The sequence below is a fragment of the Podarcis muralis genome, chromosome 16 (assembly GCF_964188315.1).
Source record: "Podarcis muralis chromosome 16, rPodMur119.hap1.1, whole genome shotgun sequence".
Lineage (NCBI taxonomy): Eukaryota > Metazoa > Chordata > Lepidosauria > Squamata > Lacertidae > Podarcis > Podarcis muralis.
The window spans coordinates 5,443,619-5,467,201 of record NC_135670.1 but is presented as its reverse complement, the minus strand read 5'-3'; the positions used below and the strand labels follow the sequence as shown (position 1 = coordinate 5,467,201).

Genomic DNA, 23,583 nt, shown 5'->3' with positions numbered 1-23,583 from the left:
CACTGTCTCCTCCCTGCCTGCTTTTCATCATTTTGCAAAGGCTGCTCTCTCTCCCAGAGGACAGACTATGAGCCGTGCCTCTTAGACAGCATTGGTAGAAGGAGCATCATACTCCATCTTCAGCCTTGAGATAAATTGAAGTCCAAAACTCTGCCTGGGGATCCAGTTGCCCAGCATTACGCCTGGCGAGAGTAGCGCCTGAGTGGTGAGGAAGGGAAAGCCCTCTGCACATGCCCAGGGACACTTTTCACAGAGTTCTTAAAGGTGGTGATCAGCTGGAAATATTAAGCTTTACATCAGCCCTGGAGAGGGAAGGGAAGTTTTGAAAGTGGAGCCAGAGAAAGACGGCAGAAGCCTGGTCAGCTTAAGGCAGGGATAGGAAACTTTGTTCAACCCGAGGACCACATGCCGGTGATGGGCGAGAAGAGAGGCAAAACAGGCTGGAGAATGAATGTGAATTTGGCCTTTGCAAACGAGGGAGTTTCTCTACACACAAAGCAGGTCTGGGAATTAGTGTGACATGCAGAGAGGGTCATGGGGTCTGAGGGGAATGCATTTTTCTCCATCTCTGGTGGAGGAACAGGAGGGCAGGAACTCCAAGAGACTTGAAGGGAAATACCTCTCATTTGGGCACTAGAGCTGGACTGTTGGGGTCTCTCCCAGTGCTTACAATTCTATGATACTGTGCATTGGCAGACTCTGCTAAGAAGGAGCTAAGACCAGCTGGAGGTCGAACAATAGGCTGCCAGCTCTTAACCACACCCCTCCTCTCCATAAACGCCCCCACCTTCCTCTTTTCGGCTCACAGAGAACATGAGCTTCTCAATTTTTCTCCTCCTAAAAATGCTCAACCTCTCATCACTTCACACAGCTTTCAGACCCATCCTCTGAATGGATTTACGATGAACGACCAATGTCTGTGTGTCTTGAAGAGGAGTCCTCCACGCAGCAGGCAAAAGGGGGCTGCGAACGGCTGCAAACGAAGCCTGGAGCTCTTTCTTCTGACTCTGTCTTTGCTTTCTTCTCCCTCTGGTAAGTCCTCCAAGGCTTGATAAGGTGATATGCGCGTGTTTTTGCAGGAAAAGACGTTTGTGTAGAAGGCCTCCCTGTCTGCCGAAGCGGCCTCACAATCCCTTCATGGCTCTGTTATTTGGTAACATCTAAAATACTAAGCTACATTACGCGCAGAGCGCAAACAACAGAGAGGATGCAGCCAAGATACCCGCTGTTCTGTAATGGATGGATGCAGAAGCCGCCGACTATAAAATCGTTTGAAACAGTCCTGCTTCCTTCTCAAGTAAGAGCATTTTAGGGTTGGAACAGAGTGAGATGCCTCGGTTTTCTTCCTCTCAAAATGGAGGGATTCTTCTTTGCCGGAAATTTCATTTCAGTTTTAGCTGAGGGAAGCTGGTCTCGCAAGCGATCCTTCAAAGACTCAGTCCTGGAATATCTGGCTGCTTTGTGTTCAAAAAGGCAGTTTGCAATGATGCTTCTGCAGTCTGACAAAGCACCTTTCAGAATTGAATGATGATATCCAATGCACTCTGAGTGGGTCTCCTTTTGGGCTTGAATTAAAAGCTGCAGTTAGTGTATAATTCTGGTATGAGTGAGACCCTGTCCACATTTAACTCCTCTCCTCAGAGATCTGCATTGGCTTATGCTCTGTTATGGGGCTAAATTTAAGGCATTACTACTGGTACCTAAAGCCCTCAATAGCTTGAGACCAGTTTATGTGAAGGATCACCTTGCGCCATACAGGCTCTTGAATTGGTACTACTTACCAGTGCCACATAATATTCATTTCACACCTGCAAGAAATCAAAATTTTAATGTGGAAGAACCTAGACTTTGGAACTCCCTGCTATTTTGCATCAGACAGGTGTCCTTAATGCTTAAAACCTCTCCATCCAGGCAACCTTACCCAGACATACAGAATTTGGCATGTGTTTTAATCGAGGGCGGGGCTCCCAGGATTCAGAAACCTTTTTATTTTTTTATCTTTTTTTATCCACAGAAACGTACAAAGAGCATAACTTAAAGCTTGTGTAAAGGTCAGTTCCTGAAATTAATAGGCAAGCAGAAATCACAAAATATATTGTGCAATATTATGTTTTAATGTTAATGTGTTTTAATCATTGTCAGTCACCCTGGGGCCTTAGAGTGAAGGGTGGGCAATATATTGCAATCAAGTAATTAATTAAACTATAATGAGTTTAATCAATTAAAGTCGCAGGCTGAGATGGTGACATTACATCACTCACTCTCCTATTCATATAAATTGCAGAATCAAACTATTCTGATCAAAAATGTACCCTCTGTTTAGCCCTCCCAGCCAATTTCAATTTATTGATCAACCTTTCAACTGACGCTGTCTCCTCAATCTTTTAATATACCAATATTCTGGTGTAGCTCCTTCTAAGTCCTCCAAAAACAGATAGTTCTTCACTTTGTCTTCCCTTAAAGATGACCGATCAACACTTTACTTCTCACCTTCTTATATTCTCAATTTCATGAAATACTACACTCCCGCAATCTTTTTCAAACTGTTGTTAGCTTGTCTTTGTTGGGTTTTTTGCTAATAATTTTTATTAGTTTTCAATAACAATCCAGTAATAGCCTCAATAAAGTGCAATACAAATTTATAATACAATTATTAATACCAATCATTCAAATACCAAATTATATAATTTAGATAAGGTGGCCCCCCACGTGCTAGAATTGATGGCTTGATTATTTGCTTTATTTCTGCATTCCAAAATCATCAATTTCCATTACATTCTGGTCATAATAATAATCCCTTATACAACAACTGCAGTATAAATAACTTCTATTCATGTTGACACATTAAATGATTTATAAAATTACAAGTGAGGAACGCAAACTATATCCTTGCTCTTTCTGTGTGTGGCAATTATTCTGTCCTCTGTGTTTCTTCCTGTCCTCTATCTTTATTGTCATTACCCCCTCTCGGGGACAACGAAATTACTTGACTGCTCCATAAAAACACTAATTAAAACAATACAGTATAGTACAGCAAGGAAGATTAGATGACTTTCAAAGTCCAGGCTTCCCATTCAGGGCCGAGATCGCTCTGGAGAAGAAGCTGTTCTTAAGACGGCTTGTTCTTGTCTTCATCGTCCTGTATCTCCGTCCCGACGGCAGGAGCTCGAAGAGACAGTGACCAGGATGCGATGGATCTTTTACTATGTCCAGTGCCTTCCTATGGCACCTTGTGGCATAAATCTGCTCTAAGGTGGAGAGTGGGCAGCCAACAATGCTCTCTGCTGCCTTAACAACTCTGCACAACCCCATCCTGTCCTGGGTAGTACAGCTTCCGTACCACACACATAAGCCATAAGTGAGCACGCTCTCAATGGCACAGTGATAGAAGGCAAGCAGCAGTTTCTGCGGAAGATGGTTTTTCCTTAGAATTCTCAAAAAGTACAGTCTCTGCTGCGCCTTCTTCACAAGCCCCCTTGTGTTGACACTCCAGGACAGATCCTCTTGTAATTCAATGCCCAAAAATCTGAACGTTGTTACCCTCTCCACACAGACCCCATGAAGATAAATGAGCAATTATACTGCCAATTAAATTTAATTCCAAGTCCTCTTAGCGTTATTCAGTTCATTTCATAAACAATAAAGGATGCGGAAGAGTCAGCTCTAGTTTTTCATCGTAATTCTTTTGCAAAATAGAGTTTCCCTCCCTTTTTCCTTTTTTTTACACACGCAGTTCCGTTTAATGTTATATTCCATATCTATAATCCAATTTCTTCCATCCTCAATGGTACAAATATAATTTGAACTAACATTCAGAGGCGGGTTGCCGAATCATAAATGTAGAGCAGAAAATTTTATATAAAGAAACCATAGGCTCCCTTCCCCACACACGTCTTTTGCACCGAATGAAGTCTTCTCTCAAGTTCAAAGCTTAAAGACCTTGCAGTTGGTTTTGTTCCACAGTTTTTGATCTCATCTTTTCTAGCATGTGTCTGTACTTTAGTCCAAATTAAGCCCCAATTAACAGGAGTACCTCTGCTTCTTAATGGTGGCATAGGAGGGTTTTCGGCAAACGAAGTGCTATTGTACACCGCGCCTCCCTGCCTCCCACAATCCGTTCCGGAATGAGAGCCAGGTACCGAAACGAACTGCGAGGGAAGCCCGTTCCTCCCTGTCCCTGGGGGAAACTTGCAAGGATAATTACCCCCAATCATCCTTGTTTTTCCTTAACCAGCAATCTCCCGCTGCTGTGGGGTCTTCCTCCATTAAGGCAGAGTGGAACCGGAAGCCCCAGCTTGCATTTGTTTTAATTATATCTTGACTTTTTAAAATACCTGTTTTTAACTTTGTTATTTTTTAAAGTGTTTTTTCCATTTAAAATCAAGTGGTTTATACATTTTGTTAGGTAAAAATAACGAATAAATCCACACATTTGGTAAAGCTTTAAATCTGTGATTCTGAGAGACTCTTCCAACCATTGTCCCTTTCTTTGACTTTGTTTCTCCCTTTTCCTTCCTTCTTTTCCATCTTCCTGAACTTTTTAAGGTACTGCAAATATCAAAGTACAGAATCCCCACAAGGAGAAGTTGAATGGGGTCCTGGGAGGCTGTGTGTTGTTCCCTGTAAATATCCCCCCCACGGAAACACTGAAAACAATTGAGTGGGATTTCCAGGGAGGAAATGGTTTCAAATTTCAACTGGCTGAATTGAGGGATGGAAAACTGGAGAGGCTCAATCCAGGGGGCAGGTTTGGGCCAAGATTGGAGATGGCCAATGAGACCACCCTGAGGATCAAAGACTTGGAAATGGATGACAGTGGCATATATTCCATTAAAGTGAGGTTTATTTCGACACAGTATGAAGATTACGCCTTCCACCTCTCTGTGTATGGTAAGTACTTATTTATTCATCAGTGTCTATTTATTTTGGAATAGAGCCTGGAAAAGGAGCCAGCCTTTGGTGGGCACAGATAATAATAATTATTATTATTATTATTATTAGTATTAGTATTAGTATTAGTATTAGTATTAGTATTAGTATTAATAAAAAATTTATTATTTATACCCTGCCCATCTGGCTGGGTTTCCCCAGCCACTCTGAGCAGCTCCCAACAGAATATTAAAACCACAATGCAAGATCAAACATTAAATCTTCCCTAAACAGGGACGCGGGTGGCGCTGTGGGTAAAAGCCTCAGCGCCTAGGGCTTGCCGATCGAAAGGTCGGTGGTTCGAATCCCCGCAGCGGGGTGCGCTCCCGTTGCTCGGTCCCAGCGCCTGCCAACCTAGCAGTTCGAAAGCACCCCCGGGTGCAAGTAGATAAATAGGGACCGCTTACTGGCGGGAAGGTAAATGGCGTTTCCGTGTGCGGCTCTGGCTCGCCAGATCAGCGATGTCACGCTGGCCACGTGACCCGGAAGTGTCTCCGGACAGCGCTGGCCCCCGGCCTATAGAGTGAGATGGGCGCACAACCCTAGAGTCTGTCAAGACTGGACCGTACGGGCAGGGGTACCTTTACCTTTACCTAAACAGGGCTGCCTTCAGATGTCTTCTAAAAGACAGATAGTTGTTTATTTCCATGACATCTGTCAAGGAAAGAGGCTGTTCCACAGGGCGGGCGCCACTACCGAGAAGGCCCTCTGCCTGGTTCCCTGTAACCTCACTTCTCACAGGGAGGGAAATGCCAGCAGGCCCTCGGAGCTGGACCTCAGTGTCCGGGCTTAATAATGGGGGTGGAGATGTTCCTTCAGGTATATTGTGCTGAGGCCATTTAGGGCTTTAAAGTTCAGCACCAACACTTTGAATTATGCTGGGAAACGTATGAGCCTTTCATATGTTATTCCACAGAACCAGTCCCAGAACCAAAAATCCTCTCCCAAGTTGTCTCCAAGAGCCCAGATGGCTGCAATGTGACCCTGCAGTGTCAGGTGCCTGGAAAGGGAGAATTCAACATCTCCTGGAAAGGAGGAGATGCCTTCAGGGACACAGAAGATGGTTCAAAGTCATATCACCTCTCTGGCAATGGCAACAATCTCCACTTGTTCTGGAAGCTCAACTCCTCAGAGCCCAACATCACCTGCCTGGTCACCAATCCAGCAGATCAGAAAAGCATCTCCTCCAACTTCCTGCCCATCTGCCAAACTGAAGGTGAGCAACTCTCTATTTTATTTAGAATACTGCAGAAACCACTTACCGTATTTTTCGCTCTATAAGACGCAGCAAACCACAAGACACACCTAGTTTTTGGAGTAGGAAAACAAGAGGAAAAAAATCTGAATCCCAGAAGCCAGAACAGCAAGAGGGATCGCAGCAATCGCACACACATTTCCCCTTACTTTTTAGGAGGGGAAAAGTGAGTCTTATAGAGCAAAAAATACGGTAATTAAAAAATCATTAATTTAACCTTTAAAAGCGCATAAAACACAGTGAAAGCTGAACAGTTATTTGCCCTCCTCCCCTTTCTCATTATGCATTAGCTGGGTAGTTGATTGGACTGCTGAACACCCAACACTTCGCTTCCATGTTAATTTCAAAATGAGCCTTATCATGGGGTCAATGAAATGGAAAGATTTTATTTTTTTCTTCTTCTTTTTTCTTCTTTTTTTATAAGATATTTATTCAAGTTTCACAAATACAAAAAAGAGAGATACAAACAATAAAAAAATTCCAATAAAGAAAAAAAGAAAAAAGAAAAACCATTTTCAAAAACAAAAACATTCAGAAAGAAAAAGGGGGGGAAACCCTAGTTCCATATCCTTATCTTTCATTTGCTTGTTTCCTTAACTTCCTCACACCTCCCTTTTTGTATTCAATTTCAATTAATTGTTTCAGCAAGTCCTTTCCCTATTTCTCAAAATTAACTCCATAATTCATCTTAACACAATTTAACTTTAAATTTTACATCTTAACCCATAGTCAATCTATTTCTTACTTAATTCTTAATGCCATTTCTACTGAAACCTATTAACTTCAATCCAACATCATTCTAACATTCATTAATTTTGCAATATTTCTGTAAATAGTCTTTAAATTTCTTCCAATCTTCTTCCACCAACTCTTCTCCCTGTCTCGGATTCTGCCAGTCATCTCCACCAATTCCATATAGTCCATTCTTCCAAGGTGGGTAGTTCTTGTGTCTTCCAGTACTTTGCAATAAGTATTCTTGCTGCTGTTGTAGCATACATAAAGAAAGTTCTGTCCTTCTTTGGCACCATTTGGCCGACAATGCCCAGGAGAAAGGCCTCTGGTTTCTTCAGAAAGGTATATTTAAATACCTTTTTCATTTCATTATATATCATCTCCCAGAAAGCCTTAATCCTTGGGCACGTCCACCAAAGATGAAAGAATGTACCTTCATTTTCTTTACATTTCCAACACTTGTTATCGGGCAAATGATAGATTTTTGCAAGCTTGACTGGTGTCATGTACCACCTGTATATCATTTTCATAATATGCTCTCTTAAGGCATTACATGCCGTGAATTTCATACCAGTGGTCCATAACTTTCCCCAGTCAGCCATCATAATGTTATGTCCAACATCTTGTGCCCATTTGATCATAGCAGATTTCACCATTTCATCCTGAGTATTCCATTCCAACAGCAGGTTATACATTGGAAAGATTTTATTTTTTTCAAATGGAAATCTAGACAGATTCATGAGCAAACTTAGGAATCAGTCCTCGTAACTAGCCGAGGGGGGCTGGGGACGATTGCACGATTCCTGCCAGAAGCAAATGGGTGAAATTCAGGGCGTTGTCTTATCCGTTTCTTCTCTCTCTCTTTATACTAGTGGTTTACAAAGGAATCTAGAATATTCATTAAAACATACTTTTAAAAGCAGCCCTCAAAAGCACGTTATATAAACTTTTGAGATAGAATTGAAATCAGTACAGTAGCACCTTGAATCTCAAACACCTTGGCTCCTTAACCAATCAGCTCCCGAACCATTCGAAACCCGGAAGTGAGTGTTCCTGTTTTCAAACGATTTTTGGAACCTGAACATCTGATGGTACTTCCGCAGTTTTCAATTGGCTGCAGGAGCTTCCTGCAGCCAATCAGAAGCTGCACTTTGGTTTCCAAAAGTTTTGGAAGTTGAACGGACTTCCAGAACAGATTCTGTTCGACTTCCAAGGTACGACTGTAATTTGAAAATAATCATTCTTACTAAAATTGCATGTTAAATAGTACATGCTCTGGTGATTTAGAATTATCTGGCAACTTTAACAAAGAACTCCAGCACTATCCAGCCCTTCCTTCCTTCCTTCCTTCCTTCCTTCCTTCCTTCCTTCCTTCCTTTCTTTCTTTTTACCTTACAACATTTCCCCACCCAAAAATATGGACAGGTGGTCCAGTATCTCTCCGTTTAAGCCTTGGACATATTTTAACAAAGAAACTTGTGGGAAAAGATTCCCCTCTCCAGCTGCCTTTTATCATCCGAAAGCTTTCACAAGCTTCAAAAGCTATAACAGAAGTCGTAAACACAGGCCTCTTTGTCTGCGCCATAATTTATGTGGCTCTTATCATCCAGATAACGGCATTATATTTTAAAGCACATTTATAACACTGGTTATCTGAAAGTCTCCCTAGATACGCATACCATATTTTTCGCTCTATAAGACGCACCAGACCACAAGACACACCTAGTTTTTGGAGGAGGAAAACAAGAAAAAAAAATATTCTGAATCTCAGAAGCCAGAACAGCAAGAGGGATTGCTGCGAAGTGAAAGCTCTGATCCCATCAGATAAGTGGAGGCTTTCAAGAAGCTGTTTGTGCACAGCTCTAGCCGATACCCTTGTCCATGCCATAGCTGTCAACTTTTCCCTTTTCTTGCAAGGAATCCTATTGAGAATAAGGGAATTTCCCTTAAAAAAAGGAAAACGTTGACAGCTATGGTCTATGCAACCCACCAGTGAGCTGTGGGTTCGCCCTTCAGAGCACGTATTGCCCAACATTTTAGAGGTCTTCCAATATCTTGCACGAAAAAACTATTACTTATCCAATCTTTACAGGTGGCGATCAAGCCAGACTGCATTGGAGCTGGAGCTGGACGTTTCTCATCATTTTCTTCGTCATTTTGCTCCTCTTGGCTGGATTGGGGCTAAAGACCTGGAAGAAAAGAAGGAAGATGCCACCCAACAGAGGTAGGAAGCTTTTCGTAAGAGCAGAAGGAAAGTCTTGAGGGAACCGACCGAAGAATCTGTTGGGGTGACCATCCTGCCCCCCACAGCTTATCTCTGTGAAACTTGGGTCCCTTTCAGTGGGGGTTTAGGGTTCCTATACATAGTTCTGTACCCTTAGGTAAAGGTAAAGGGACCCCTGACCATTAGGTCCAGTCATGGCCAATTCTGGGGTTGCGGCGCTCATCTCGCTTTTTTGGCCGAGGGAGCTGGCGTAGAGCTTCCGGGTCATGTGGCCAGCATGACTAAGCCGCTTCGGGCGAACCAGAGCAGTGCACGGAAATGCAGTGTATGTAATTAGCATATGTAATGAGACATATTTAGCATATGTAATGAGACGTTACATAACATATGCTAAAGCTATTTTTGGACATCTGCATACTATCCCTTGCTTTTTCTTATAGGACTAATTGCAGTTGTTAACAGTCTTCAACAGGTTTACCATACCCATTGGGTCAATCGCCCATCTCCTACTACCCTCCTGAGAAAAACCCCACCCCACCCTCCCACTATATATCAGGGTCTGGTGACTTCTGTTTCAGTGTATCTGAAGAAGTGTGCATGCACACGAAAGCTTATAACCAGAACAAACTTGGTTGGTCCCTAAGGTGCTACTGGATTTTTTTAAAAAAAAATTAATTTCTTTTGACTGCGTCAGACCAACACGGCTGCCTACCTGAACCTGCTAGGCAGGTGTGGGTTACCCGATAGAGTAAATGTCTTACGTTCTCCTCTGCAGCTACCTCCATGATGCCAACAGAGGAGCCACTTCCTGAGCTTCAGTACTCAGAGGTTGCAAAGAGGAGCCCCCCAGAAGGCGATGATGACCAGGTGAGAACTTCTTGCAGAACAGAATGGTGGGGTTGATGGAAATTGCGGTGGTGATGGAGATGATCGTGGCAATCCCAGTGGTGGTGGTGATATGACCTGGTTCGTAAGACCCCCTTTAAGCCCTTACCATCTTCACTATTGGAAGGGAAATATTTACACTCCACTTCCATGTATCTGCTCTGCATTAAAACACTTGAGCATGTATTACTGTACTGTTCATATTATAGGGTGTTCACTCCTTATATAAGGCACCCATTTTAATTAATGTTTGGGGCAGATCTGGGCTGGATCTACACACATAAAAAAAAACTTTCCAGGAAAATGTGTTGTAAGCCTCATAAGGGGAAATCACGTTGCCTAAAGATGGAACTCTACAGCGCCATCTGGTGTCAGTGTTATAATGCATTTAAAAACCTTTTTTTTACCAATGTAGCTGAGTCCCTGGTAACTATATATACATAGCTATATATTGATATATCAGTATCGATATCGAGATATTGAAATATATAAATATAGATATCTACCTATCTATATATCTATTTTTAATTTTTATTAAATTTTCTGTTTCACACTTTAGAATATTCATTCAAACAACCTTAAAATGTCAGTGACTTCCATTCTTCTTTTTCCATGGTTCATTTTGCATATCGTAAATCCCTGCATATTTTACATAAGCTAAACCACTCAGTATTTCATTATTACATCCATCAAAACTTGTTTACACTGTTGGATTTATCTTAACGCTGCCAACATTCTCAAGTCCCCCCCCCCCATATATTCAATAAACATTTTCCAACCTTCTTTAAACGTGTGTTCTTCTTGTTCTGTTATACTATATTTTAGTTCCACAAGCTGCGCATATTCCATCAGTTTATGCTGCCACTCTTCTTTAGTTGGGACCTCGCTCGTTTTCCATCTGGGGGCTAACGAAACACGGGCCATAGTGGTGGCATACATAAATAATCTTTTTTGACACCTGGGAAAGTCCTAGTCCCTGGTAACTTTTACACTTCTCCCTCATTTCGCCAGGCTCCACCAGTGAAGTCACACTTGAAGTGGCAAAATTATGTACGTGTAAATCTCCTTACCAACTAGGCTTGTGTTCAGCAAGCCATTCTACACTCTGCACTCCCCTCCTGCCCCAGCTGAGTCCTCCCCCACAAGCAGTTCATCAGCTCTCCTCCAATAAGAATAATAATTTACCGTATTTATACTCCTCCCATCTGGCTGAGTTTTCCCAGCCACTCTAGGGTGGCTTGCAAAGATAGCAGCAGCAAATGCAAAGCCGGAAGAGATGGCAAATGTCATTTCTGCTGTGTGGGTGTTCTGGCAGCTGCTCCTCTTTCAAGAGGTCCAGAGATCTGAACCACATCCCTTTGCCTCACACCCCTGCCTCCCCACTCCATTTCAACCTGTTCTGTACACTGGTCATCAGGAGAGATGCTTGTTTTAATACCCCTGTTCTGAGGTTGCAGAAGGTAAAGGGACCCCTGACCATTAAGTCCAGTCGTGGCCGACTCTGGGGTTGTGGCGCTCATCTCGCTTTATTGGCCGAGGGAGCCGGCGTACAGCTTCCGGGTCATGTGGCCAGCAGGACTAAGCTGCTTTTGGCGAACCAGAGCAGCGCACCGAAATGCCGTTTACCTTCCCGCCGGAGTGGTACCTATTTATCTACTTGCACTTTGCCGTGCTTTCAAACTGCTAGGTTGGCAGGAGGGTTGGCAGGAGCTGGGACCGAGCAACGGGAGCTCACCTTGTCGCGGGGATTTGAACCGCCTACCTTCTGATCAGCAAGTCCTAGGCTCTGTGGTTTAACCCACAGCGCCACCTGCGTCCCAAGCGTTGCAAGTGGTAGCTGAGGATTCAAGCTGTCTCAGTACTGAAAACCTACTCGTTCTCTAGCTCTCTGCACCTGCAGTCTGTCCACATGAACGCAGGTTGCCAAACGAAAATACAGTTTTGTTTTCCCATTTTGTTGAATCACAGGACAGGAATCAGCTGGCTCTTTCAGTCTGTTCTTGTTCTACAGTTGCTTAGAATAAATGTTTCTGTTTATAGTTGTTGTCTTTTCTCTCTTCCTTCGTTTGTAATTTGCATGTTTGTTTCTGTTTTGGAAGTGAAGGCTGCCTCGAAAACAATGCTATTCAGAGGAAGTTTCCACAAATTTACTGTATTGCATAAAACAAATAGCCACGGCACTTACCCAGCTCCCCAAACGTTGTTTGGGGAGCTCAGAGGAAACCCAGAGGAAATCCAGTTTCTTGGAATAGAAGACTGCTTCCTTCCTGAACAAACACGTTAACCCAAGCACCTGTAATAATAATAATAATAATTTTTATTTATACCCCGCCCTCCCCAGCCAAGGCCGGGCTCAGGGCGGCTAACAAGATGCTGAGAGTGTCCTGTCAGCTTAGGTTAACTTTTGCATGTCGAGGTCCCCAGGCCACCCCAAATGATTCACACACCACACAGAATTTTTGTTTAAGGTTTTTTGGCATAATTTTGGCCACAACTTTATTAAAATACAAAAAATGGGAGTGGTTGCTTAGGCATTGGTTGCGACTATCTGCCCCCCCCCCCAGTGGGGGACAGGCTGACATTTTGCAAGTCAGAAAGGGGGAATAAATTTGAGGGTAGCGACAGAGCAGGGAGCCTGCCCTCAGCCTTCCCCAAATGCAACCAGGGGCTCTTGCGTGGCCCTAGCCCCTTGACAGGGTTCGGACAAAAGCAATAGTGAATATTTTTTCAGCTAATGCTAAACTGCACATCTATTTATACAAAAGTGAAAGCTGCAAATCCTGCAAAGCTTTCCATTTAGGGGCATTGAGGTTGTTTGGTGCTTCTGCAAAAGAAACAGGGGAAATATATTCGTTGTTATGAAAATAAAGTAACGAGGAAGTAACGAGATAACAGCTTGTTATTTCTAAGTCGGTAAATTCCACCTTATGGAACACACTTTGCTTATTTATGATGCAAATCGATAGACAGATGGGAAACATTCAACTTCCTCTAGGCAACCATGTTTGTGCAGGGAAAATGATATTTGTACAGTGCCCTAATAGCGCCTGAACATATCTTGGAAATGACCCCTTAGCAGCTGCTAGATATAAATCCATTGTTAGGCAAACACCGAGCAGCACTCACTGGGTTGCATCACACCTTTTAATTTCAGTGGGTCTACTTTGAGTAGAACTAACATTGGATACAACCCATTTTTTAATTCATGTACTATAAACACTAGGATGAGAAAACATGTGGGTAGATTACTGGTAGGGTGAGTCTTGAAGATGTTGCATGCATCCCAGTCTCCAAACAGGTGGGGGAGATTTCAGGGGTTCAGTTTCCTTGCAAATGAAGGTGAATGGAGACTGTGCAGTCTTTGGGATGCATGATTTTATTTACACATATATGCAACCTGAGGGTATTAGGGGAGAGGTAGTACTTCTGGTGGGGGATACTTCATATATCCTGCACTCAGCTCTCACTTGTGGCTCCAACTCCCAGCAGCCTGCCGTGAGGGAGGGGGGTCGGGTTCCCTGAAGCCTGACACCTGACCATTGGCCGTGCCAGCAGCTGAGGCTCCTGGGAGTTTGATCTCAGCACTGCCTGGGGGGACGGGACACTAGGACCCCATCCCTGATCTAGGCAGTGAAGCATGAATGGGGAACATCTGTGGGTGTCCAAATGCTACTGGGAGCTGTCCAACAACATCTGGAAGGTCACCAGTTCCCCATCCCTACTTTATTCCTTAAACCTCTGGTCCCCCCAGGTGTTGCTGGACTTCAGCTCCTGTCACCCGAGACCAGTGGTCAGGGAAGATGAGAGGTTTCATTCAACAACTTCTAGAGGGGCACAGGTTGCCCAACCCCGATTCAACACTTTCCCCTGTTTGGTTCCTCAATATAAACCCCTTGCTCCCTCTCTGGAAGCTGCTATCAGCAAGCCAGTTTTCTTCCTGTCCATCATCTGTTCATCCTTGCTTTCGTACGCCTCTTTTCTTTTTGTGCTCCACCTCGCCTAGAATTTTCTGCCTGTCCTTTCTTGGTTTAGAGCATCTGAGACGACTGCAGCCGTGTTTTCAGGGGACATACCTGAATGGGACGCGGGTGGCGCTGTGGGTTAAACCACAGAGCCTAGGATTTGCCGATCAGAAGGCCGGCGGTTCAAATCCCCGTGACGGGGTGAGCTCCCGTTGCTCAATCCCTGCTCCTGCCAACCTTGCAGTTCAAAAGCATGTCAAAAGTGCAAGTAGATAAATAGGTATCGCTCCAGCAGGAAGGTAAACGGCGTTTCTGTGCACTTCTCTGGTTCGCCAGAAGCGGCTTAGTCCTGCTGGCCACATGACCCGGAAGCTGTACGCCGGCTCCCTTGGCCAATAAAGCGAGATGAGCGCTGCAACCCCAGAGTCGGTCACGACTGGACCTAATGTTCAGAGGTCCCTTTACCTTTCCTTTACCTGAATGGCAGAGCCCGCACGTTACCTGAAATAAGGTCCCAGGTCCACTCCTCAAAATCTCCTGCAAGATTTTGGGAAAGATGAGCAGCGTTTGCAAGATCCAAAGTCTTGCGTAGTCCCCACGCCTCCATTCACAGTGGCTCCCAAAGGCCACCATAAATGATATAAGAGAATCACATACGCAGCTCGGCTAATCTCGGCCATTCACCGTGCATCATCCAAGTGCAGGAGTTCGGATGGTTTTAGCGCACGGTCTGTAAAGGATATCATTTTGTTTTCCTCTTTCAGGAACAGACTTGTCTCCAAGATACCCCAACATCATTTACAACAGTGTATGCGGAGCTCCAACCACCCGCACGTCATTCTGAACAGGTCACGTGAGCAAGGTGAGGCTGCAATTCGGAACAGGAGGAATTCATGTACCAGACCCTCTAAGTGTCCCTATTTTCCAGGGATGTCCATGATTTAGAGAAGCAGCCCTGGTTTCTGATTTGATCCCGGAATGCCCTGCTTTCCCTTAGGACATCTCTGTTTTCACTGGAGAAATGTTGGAGGGTATGGAGTTATCCGACCCCCCAGCCATCTGAAAGCAATCCTATACAGTCGTACATTGGATCCTGAATGTCTTGGTACTCAGACGTTTTGGCTCCCGAATGCCGCAAACCCGGATGTGAGTGTTCAAGTTTGCAAACATTTTTTGGAACCCGAACGTCTGGTGGGGCTTCTGCAGCTTCTGAATTTATGGGCTACAATACACAACAATTTATTTAAGGTAGATAAGGACAAGATGAAATTATACAATTGAATATAAATATAAATATATAATATAAAATAAATATATAAAATATAATATAAATATAGATGGGAAATGGCTATGTATTGTGAGTACTTAACTACTTTTAAAAAACTTTTCACTTATGATCTTTTTCTTTTTCTTTTTTATTCTTTCTTTGTTCTTTTTTTCCTTTTTCTGATATCTTTCCTTTCACTGCTTTATTGTGAATAGCATTTTATAGAGTTATAAATAACTGTAAATATGAAAAGAGACAAAATATTATTTAATTCTTTTTCCTTGGTTAGATGTATTTTCTTTTTCTTTTGTATTTTCTTTTGTTGTGAATATGTATGTTTTCTAATTTGTACTTAATTAAAAAATAATAATAAATACACAACAACCCCGAAACCATACATCTCTCAGCAAAACACACATTTTTCCAACCTTGATGAGCAAAGATGAAAATACTCCAAGCATCTTCAGTTTTGACTTTTAAGCTCGCTTTCACTTAACCGATCAGATATCACTCTCTGTCCCACCTCCCACTTCCTTTTAGCTCCTCCACATTTGTGAAAGAATGAATGAGTCGCTGTCAAATTCAAGAGCGAGAACCGCTCTTTGACATATAAAAAAAGGACAGTCTCTCTGACCAAAGCCAGGAGAAAAAAAGTGTGCTTTAAAAAGGGGACCGAACGGGTCACCAGGACAAAATGTTCTGTTGCTCTTGCACGAAGCCAAGAACAAACACTCCACAAAACAAATTACAAATTACCGTGTGTGTGTGTGTGTGTGTGGTCAACCACAGCAGAACTGCAAAGGGTGACAGCCAGCTGTTGTGCAAAATTCAATGCAAAGGGCACAGGCAACTTCCCAGACGATCTTCCTCAGAAAAGAAGTGCTACAAACCTGAGGGGTGCAAAGCGAGCTGCCTGCTTCTGAGATGATGGTCTCTCTTAAGGTGTTTTATCTGGGTCTTGACTTACACTGGGGTTGGGAAAGGTTGAACCAAATGAAGACCTCATAAAAGCAAAGGCAGCGGCGGAACATAGCAGCTCGGGTGCGCGGAGCAGCGCACGCACCCTGCAGCCGGGGAGCAGCGAACCGCCAATGGTGGACATTCGACGCGCCGCTTGCCCACGACTCCCAAACCTCCCCCAGCTGTCAAACAAAGGGGGAAAGGAGGGATACAGCTGGCAAAGGGGCACAGCTCCCCCCTTTCCCCCAATGGCTCGGGGTAGGCTTGGGAGTCACGGGTGGGAGGCGTGCCAAAAGTCACCCCCCCTCAGTGAAGCACCTGGGGCGTACCACCCCCACCGCACACCCCTTCCTCTGCCCCTGGGCAGAGGAGCTTTAGAGGAAAAGGATATTGGCTGGGTGGGAGATGGTGGGTGCTTTCTAAGTTCAGACTGGCTTAAGAAACAAGCTTGGGTTATTTCCACCAAGTCAGTCCAGTTCGGACTGGAAAAGGGAGTGGCAGTTTCTTGAAATTGGTGCCCCCTGCAATTAAAAAAACACAAAACCCATAGATTGTACATTTCTTTCTGTTTCCCTTTTCCCTGCAGGTCTGATGAAACGGGGAATTCCAAATTTTCAAGGCATCTTTCCATTACCACGGAAGCCTGGGCTGCTGGAAATCTCAGGAATCGCTGCTGCATACATTCCACTTCCTGCCAAGTACATGAATGCAATTGGTTAAATAGCTTCCTTGTTTACTTTTTCCACCATCTGTATAATCCAGCCCCAATCAAATCATCTTACTCTGTTTTAAATTTGGTCAGTTTGCAGTCTTGAATCAAATACGTATTTGCAGAAATTCAGAATTACTTGCTTATTTATTTTTAAAACAGCGCACTAGGTGTGCTGGGCCAAGAGGAAGTCTGTGCGAAGGCAATTTCTGGTCCCCACCGCAAAAAAAAAAAAGAGGAAAAAAATGAACCATTAGTGAATTGTCAGAAAGGCAGACATGCAGGCACCATATGGAGCTTATAAACCACTTAGAGTTCCATTTTGACATTATGCACACTCATTATGTTAGTACTGGAGATTTCAAGGGAAGATGCGGGGATAAATTATATCTATCTAATTCCGATTCCCTTTTGAGAACAGGTCAATGCTTCCCCCCCCCCCCTTTTTAAAAGTAACTTCCCTTTTCTGTTTCCCTTTTTTATTTTATTGCCAATACATTATCAGACCTTCTATCACAGCATATGATTTATAATTAGAAATGTACTTCGCTAAGAACGAAAGAGAATTGTTCCTACTTCCTCTGCCAGAGAGGGTCAGTCTAGGGGAAACAGTTTCTGCAACAGAAGTTCAATTCACAGAGGCGTTTTACTGGGGGAGACAACAACAAAAACCAAGCAGATTTGCCCATGGTGACAGAGCCTCATGAATAGTCCCACACATAGCAAAGCCACCATTCTCGTGGTACTTTTGCAGATCAAGGCATCGCAAGGCGTGTCTGAGGTCCGGAAGTGCTGACAGCTTGGGGGCCTCTGAAGTTCCAGGGAAACTTTTACTCAGAAAAAGCCCTCAGTCACCTGGCAGTGATAAGATCAGCCCCAAACCCTCAAAGCCACCAAATTTCTATAGAACTTCTGAAGAGCTCTGAGAAAAATGGAAGCCTCTTTGATTGCAAGAGGAGGAAACTTTTGAGAAGAGCCCTGCTAATAGCTGCTTTACCTTCCGATTCTCTGTTTTTGCAAAAGAAAAGAAAAAATCTCTTCTTTCGAACAGCTATCGACTTTGGCCTTGTCAGGAGGTGTCACAGTCCGGTCTACGGGCAATCAAAGTCGCAGCTGAGGACGTCGGGACCAGGGGCAAGAGTGGGGGCAAGACTGAGAGTCCAGAAGCCAGGGTCCGAGGGTCAAGAAGCAAGGAGTCACAAAGTCAAGGGTCCAAGGGGCAAGAAGCAAGGAGTCACAAAGTCAAGGGTCCAAGGGGCAAGAAGCAAGGAGTCACAAAGTCAAGGGTCCAAGGGGCAAGAAGCAAGGAGTCACAAAGTCAAGGGTCCGAGGGGCAAGAAGCAAGGAGTCACAAAGTCAAGGGTCCGAGGGTCGAGAAGCAAGGAGTCAAGAAGCCGAGGTCCGAGGATCAGGAAGCAAGAAGCCAAACGCAGCAAGGCAGGAAACGTGTTGCTGTGGCAGAGAGCCTCACCTTTGCAGCCGCGCCTTGCCTCTCCAGAACAAACTTAGGAAGGCCCCAGTCCTGCGAAGCCCTCCCGGTCACAGGGCCTGGCTCCTGCACGCACTCCTGACAGGAGTACTGTGGACCATGGGTTTGCTTTTTCATGCTACTGTTTCTCCTCCTTTCCTCCATTTTTAATACACAGACATCATAATGAGTGGCTTCTGTTGTAACCACGCCAAAGATGGAGGCACAGCTGGGTTAGGGGGAACCAAAGTTCACAGAATAGACAGACAGACAGACAGACAGACAGACAGACACAGTCGTACCTTGGTTGTCGAACACTCTGGAACTCAGACGTTTTGGCTCCCAAACGCTGCAACCCTGGAAGTGATTGTTCCGGTTTGAGGACGTTCTTTGGAACCTGAATGTCCAACGCGGCTTCTGTGGCTTCCTGCAGCCAATCAGAAGCCCCAATTTGGTTTTCAAACGTTTTGGAAGTCGAACGGACTTCTGGAACAGATTCCGTTCGACTTTCAAGGTACGACTGTAGATAGATAGGTAGATAGATAGGTAGATAGGGAAAGTGGCTGGTTTAGGGGCCTGGGTGTGTTCAGTGACACAATATTCTAGATGAAAATTGGAGTTGGGGGCCTCTGAAATGGACTTGTTGGAAACAAGGACGGGACCACTTCTGCAACATATTGTTCCATTTCTCACTTTTGTTTATGATTTGCTGTTGTCTTGGGCATTACATGACCGTATTTTGTAGTATAGTTTGTGTTCCCGTTTTTCAAAGCGACTGTGATGTATGTATTTATTCTTGCAAAGCTGCCTTAATGCCATTGGTCCACCTCTGTAAGTATCTGTAGATGCGGGGTGTGTGTGTGTGTGTGGCAAGGATTAACCCCTTCAAAGGAACAGGGGCAGATTTACCGTATTTTTTGCTCTATAAGACTCACTTCTTCCCTCCTAAAAAGTAAGGGGGGATGTGTGTGCGTCTTATGGAGCGAATGCAGGCTGCGCAGCTATCCCAGAAGCCAGAACAGCAAGAGGGATTGCTGCTTTCACTGCGCACCGATCCCTCTTGCTCTTCTGGCTTCTGAGATTCAGAATATTCTTTTTCTTGTTTTCCTCCTCCAAAAATTAGGTGCGCCTTGTGGTCTGGTGCGTCTTATAGAGCGAAAAATACGGTAGGTTTGATGAGGCCCTAAGCGACTGAAGGTATGCAATTCCTGAGTTTGGTCCAGAAAGCAGGAATTTAGCCATGCAGGCAGAGGTGCTCCTGCCTGGGACGTGTTCTGGTCCTCAGGTGGGTTTTGAAGCAGCCGGGTCATGGCAAAGTGATGTCTTTGCCCCCAGAAGTGCTCAATGTCTTAAAGAACTGCCAAGGTGACTGCAGATTCCAGAAGAAGACTGCAAGAGAGGCCATATTGTGCATTGAGGCTGCTGCTCAGGTGCAGAACCGACACAGGGAGCCCACCTGTCAAGCTTGCTGCTGCCCCAAAACCCACTTTCATCCTGCGCATTACACAAGGGGAATATGCTGTACTTTTGGCCCAGGAAAACTGGTTGAGTTTAATCTGTCGGCTTTGCTTCTCTCTGTTCCCCATTCTTTTAAAATGAAAATCCGGCTCCCTGCAGGTCTGCAGCAGTTTTCAATTTTTATAAACCTCCTTGTGAAACTTTCTCCTAGTAAAAACATTTTGACTAATATACAAAATTCCCCCTGGTACAATACATTATTGTATGCTATCTGTGTTGAATGGTCTCTTTAAATTCGAAGGTTCATTATTGTTCCACAAGATGTGTATTCCTTTAAGGGCCAGAGCAAATAACGTGACCTAGTTTTACAGCTGTGAAGCAGTATAGCAGGTGCTGTTAAGTTATGTTAATTAAGCTGTTGGGTATAGTATATAAAGAGCAGCACCTAGCTCTCTCACTACCCTGGTGGACGGGTCATGCTTATTGATATATTGTAAAAGGAGCTTTTGTTTTTGTTATTAAAACCTAGCAAAAGTTATTTCTGCGTTCCTTGTAATGTGTGGTCTCCCCAGCATGCCTTCTGCAGTGCAACTAATCTGCTAATCTGCACTAATAAATTCATTCTTGTGCACACTTATCCCTTAACAGATGCTCTTTTTAAAATAAATAATGTTTGGATGGGGAACTGCATCACAGATTCAAATAAGTGCAAATTCCGGAGGGTGGCTGTGAGTTAGATAGATTCGCTTTTAAATACAAACTGAAATGACCTTCTTCTTGATTCCTAGTTGAGGTTAAAAGTACTCTTTGGGTTGAACTCCGCAGGACTGCAGAGCCTGGAATGGCACAAACAGTGGCTGGGAATTCCTCCTTCACCTCAAGCGCTGCCGGCTTGGCATGGACTTCCTGAGAGCTGGTTTTTGGGGATATCACTGTTGGGGGGGTCAGGACACGGGTCATTCACACATCAGAGGACACGGGTTTGGGGTGAGGCTTTGGGGGGTTTGGCGACGGTGGACAAAGTTCCAGGAAGGCGGAAGACAAGACACATCTGTGATGCTGCAGTGAAGCTTTAATAGAGGAGAAGAAAGGAAGGAACCTTCTCTGTGGTCAGCAGTTGAAGCGGGAGAAGAAAAATAAACACATCCCATTCCGAGTAAAGAGCACATTCACTATTGAGGTGATACAGATTGTGAGAAAACAAAATATCTCTAAAGAGAGGTGGTCAAGCACAAGGAAGGAAGGAAGGAAGGAAGGAAGGAAGGAAGGAAGGAAGGAAGGAAGGAAGGAAGGTAGGTGGGTGGTTCTCCCCAGACTTTCCTTTTGTCCTGGCCCAGGTGGCTAAAAAGTTCCCAGTTAGGAACTCACTGGAAGATGTGCAGATCCTGAGGATCTCCTTATTCAGACTCAGAGAACGGAGGGTTGCTGGGCATCAATGGAGGAGAGATAGCAGAGGAAGAAGGGAGATGTGCAAAGGAACAGTCCAGGGCAACTGAGCAAAGGTGAGGCATTGGCAGCTGCAGGTGTCAGAAAAGATGAGCACCTGAGACCATCTTTGCTTTGGATCCCGGATGCTCATCATTCCTGACTTCCTGCCCTGAAAAGAAAGCAAATCATATCCAGGTTTGTCATCTCAGTTTTCTGCTTGGAGCTTCCCTTTAGGATGGGGAATGTGGAGGATTCTCAGTTGGGTCCGTATTGTGAGTGATGCTGAAACTCTGCCTTCTCTTCAGAACATGAGGTCACCTGGAGCGTCCAAGGAGGCAGCAGAAGGGAAAACTCAAAGAGGAAGAGGTTAATCCCAGAAAACGTATCTTCCTGTTGGAGTTATGACAGTAATAGTAAGAGCAACATCACTAGTAATAGTTTCATCCATGGGTGGCAATTGCTGCAGCAGATAGGGGCTGATACTGGACATCTTGGAGGAAGCTTTGAAATCTGAAATGAGACATTTTCATAGATAATTTCAGAAATATGTGGATTCCTAAAGAAATAAGAGTTTGAATTAACGTTGTTTAATTGCCGTAGCCTGGCCTGGGATATTAGGGTGAATGAGGCATAATAAATTCAATAAGGATTTTAAAATAGGAAATGCTAAAAGATTCTACCTCCCCTCCCTGCCATTTTGACCCTTCTTCGCTTTTCTTCTCAACTAAAAAGTCCCCAAAACTGCAAACATTCTGCAATCCCTTGATCATAAGGGCTGCCCTTTTCCACTCTCCAATATATTTTTTGAGGTTAGGAGACCAGATCTGTACCCTGCATTACATTCAGAAGACAGGGAGCTCCTTTTAATGCATCTGACCATCTAGCAGAGGGTCATTCCTAGAGCAAGAATGGGGAACGCTTTGAATCTGAACTACAAATCTCAGCAGCTGCAGGAAGCAGAGGAGACGAGGGCTGTAGTTTGGCAATGACTGGAGGGCCAGAGGTTCCCCACCTCTCTTCACCAGAAAGAAGGATTCCCTTTCCAGGGTTTCAGGGGAGCACCTGGCTCTGCCAGACCTGCCTCATGCGAGAAAGGGTCAGTGTGGCCAAAACAAGGCAGCCCTGCGTAGAGTGAGCGTCAGTAATCCAGTTGAGATGCTACATGGGCAGCAGGTGTGACCAGTGGCGTAGCGTGGGTTGTCAGCACCCGGGGCAAGGCAAGTAATTTGCGCCCCCTAACCCATGCATTTGCGCCCCCTAACCCGTGGATTTGCACACCCTAACCCTAACCCCCAGATGTTGCGCCCGGTGCGGCCGGCCCCCCCTGCACCCCCCACGCTACGCCACTGGGTGTGACCATGGCCAGAGCAGCTTTCTCCAGAAAGACAGGGAACAGGGACACTAGGCAAGGTTTTGCAAAAGCACTCAGGACCACGGCTGCTGACTATCTGTTTTTCCTCCATCATCATAATAATAATAAGAAGAAGAATTTATTATTTGTAGCCCGCCCATCTGGCTGGGTTTCCCCAGCCACTCTGGGCGGCTTCCAACAAAGATTAAAAATACATTAAAATGTCACACATTAAAAGCTTCCCTAAAGAGGGCTACCTTCAGATGTCTTCTAAATGTCTGGTAGTTGTTTTTATTTTTGAGATCTGATGGGAGGGCGTTCCACAGGGCGTGCGCCACTACCGAGAAGGCCCTCTGCCTGGTTCCCTGTAGCTTCGCTTCTTGCAATGAGGGAACCGCCAGAAGGCCCTCGGTGCTGGACCTCAGCTGCACCTCCAACCATGAAAGTACCCAGTTTCACATTTCTAAAAGCCCCAATACAACTCTAGGTTAAAATGTGTGCAGATTATCTGTTGAGCCCTAAAAAATCCCAGTAGCACAACTCCTAGGATGTGGAGATTTGCGTTTCTCTTCCCAAAACTGCTTCTTGTCTTGACAGCTAATTGAGTCAAACCAAATTTCAAAATTATTTTGTTCCATAATCAAACAGTTCCTTCCTTCTCTCCTCTAAGAAGCAATTCAGTTAAAGACAACTTACCAAGTGATGGAGAAGCCGAGTGACAGGAGAGAGGAGATGTTTCAAGGCACTGGTGGAAAAGCCTTTTATACAGTTTCTCTCTGGACTTTTCCGGCAACAGTTTGCATGGCGTCACTAATTTGGCTAAGTATACCCCACCTCAGTCAAGTCTACACTTTACCAGAATGCTCCAGGCCACCCTCCCAGACCATGTAACCCAATTGTAAGATGCTATCTTTCATGTCAGGCGACGTCTTGGCTCAGGAAACTGCTTTGCTTT

At 44.5% G+C, this 23,583-nt stretch overlaps 1 protein-coding gene across 2 annotated transcripts; it reads left to right on the top strand.

Moving 5' to 3' along the window:
- The first annotated feature begins 768 nt into the window (after positions 1-768).
- LOC114586664 (SLAM family member 5-like) lies at positions 769-20,387 on the top strand. Of its 2 annotated transcripts, XM_077919975.1 has the most exons (8): positions 774-1,032; positions 2,015-2,051; positions 4,546-4,890; positions 5,846-6,145; positions 9,009-9,140; positions 9,916-10,007; positions 14,752-14,849; positions 16,801-20,387. In XM_077919975.1, the coding sequence occupies exons 3-7, from the start codon at positions 4,767-4,769 to the stop codon at positions 14,842-14,844; spliced, it is 741 nt and encodes a 246-aa protein (XP_077776101.1). In that variant the 5' UTR covers positions 774-1,032; positions 2,015-2,051; positions 4,546-4,766; the 3' UTR covers positions 14,845-14,849; positions 16,801-20,387. The 2 variants fall into 2 exon arrangements, with proteins under 2 accessions (XP_028566188.2, XP_077776101.1); XM_028710355.2 differs by lacking the exon at positions 2,015-2,051 and having other exon boundaries at positions 769-1,032.
- The last annotated feature ends 3,196 nt before the right edge of the window (positions 20,388-23,583 follow it).

Bases quoted from the DNA above. Each gene is read 5' to 3' on its own strand.
- LOC114586664 (XM_028710355.2), top strand. From the start codon at position 903: ATGAACGACCAATGTCTGTGTGTCTTGAAGAGGAGTCCTCCACGCAGC. The intron at 6,146-9,008 runs GTGAGCAACTCT...CAATCTTTACAG, and splicing joins GCCCATCTGCCAAACTGAAG to GTGGCGATCAAGCCAGACTG. The intron at 10,008-14,751 runs GTGAGAACTTCT...TTCCTCTTTCAG, and splicing joins CAGAAGGCGATGATGACCAG to GAACAGACTTGTCTCCAAGA.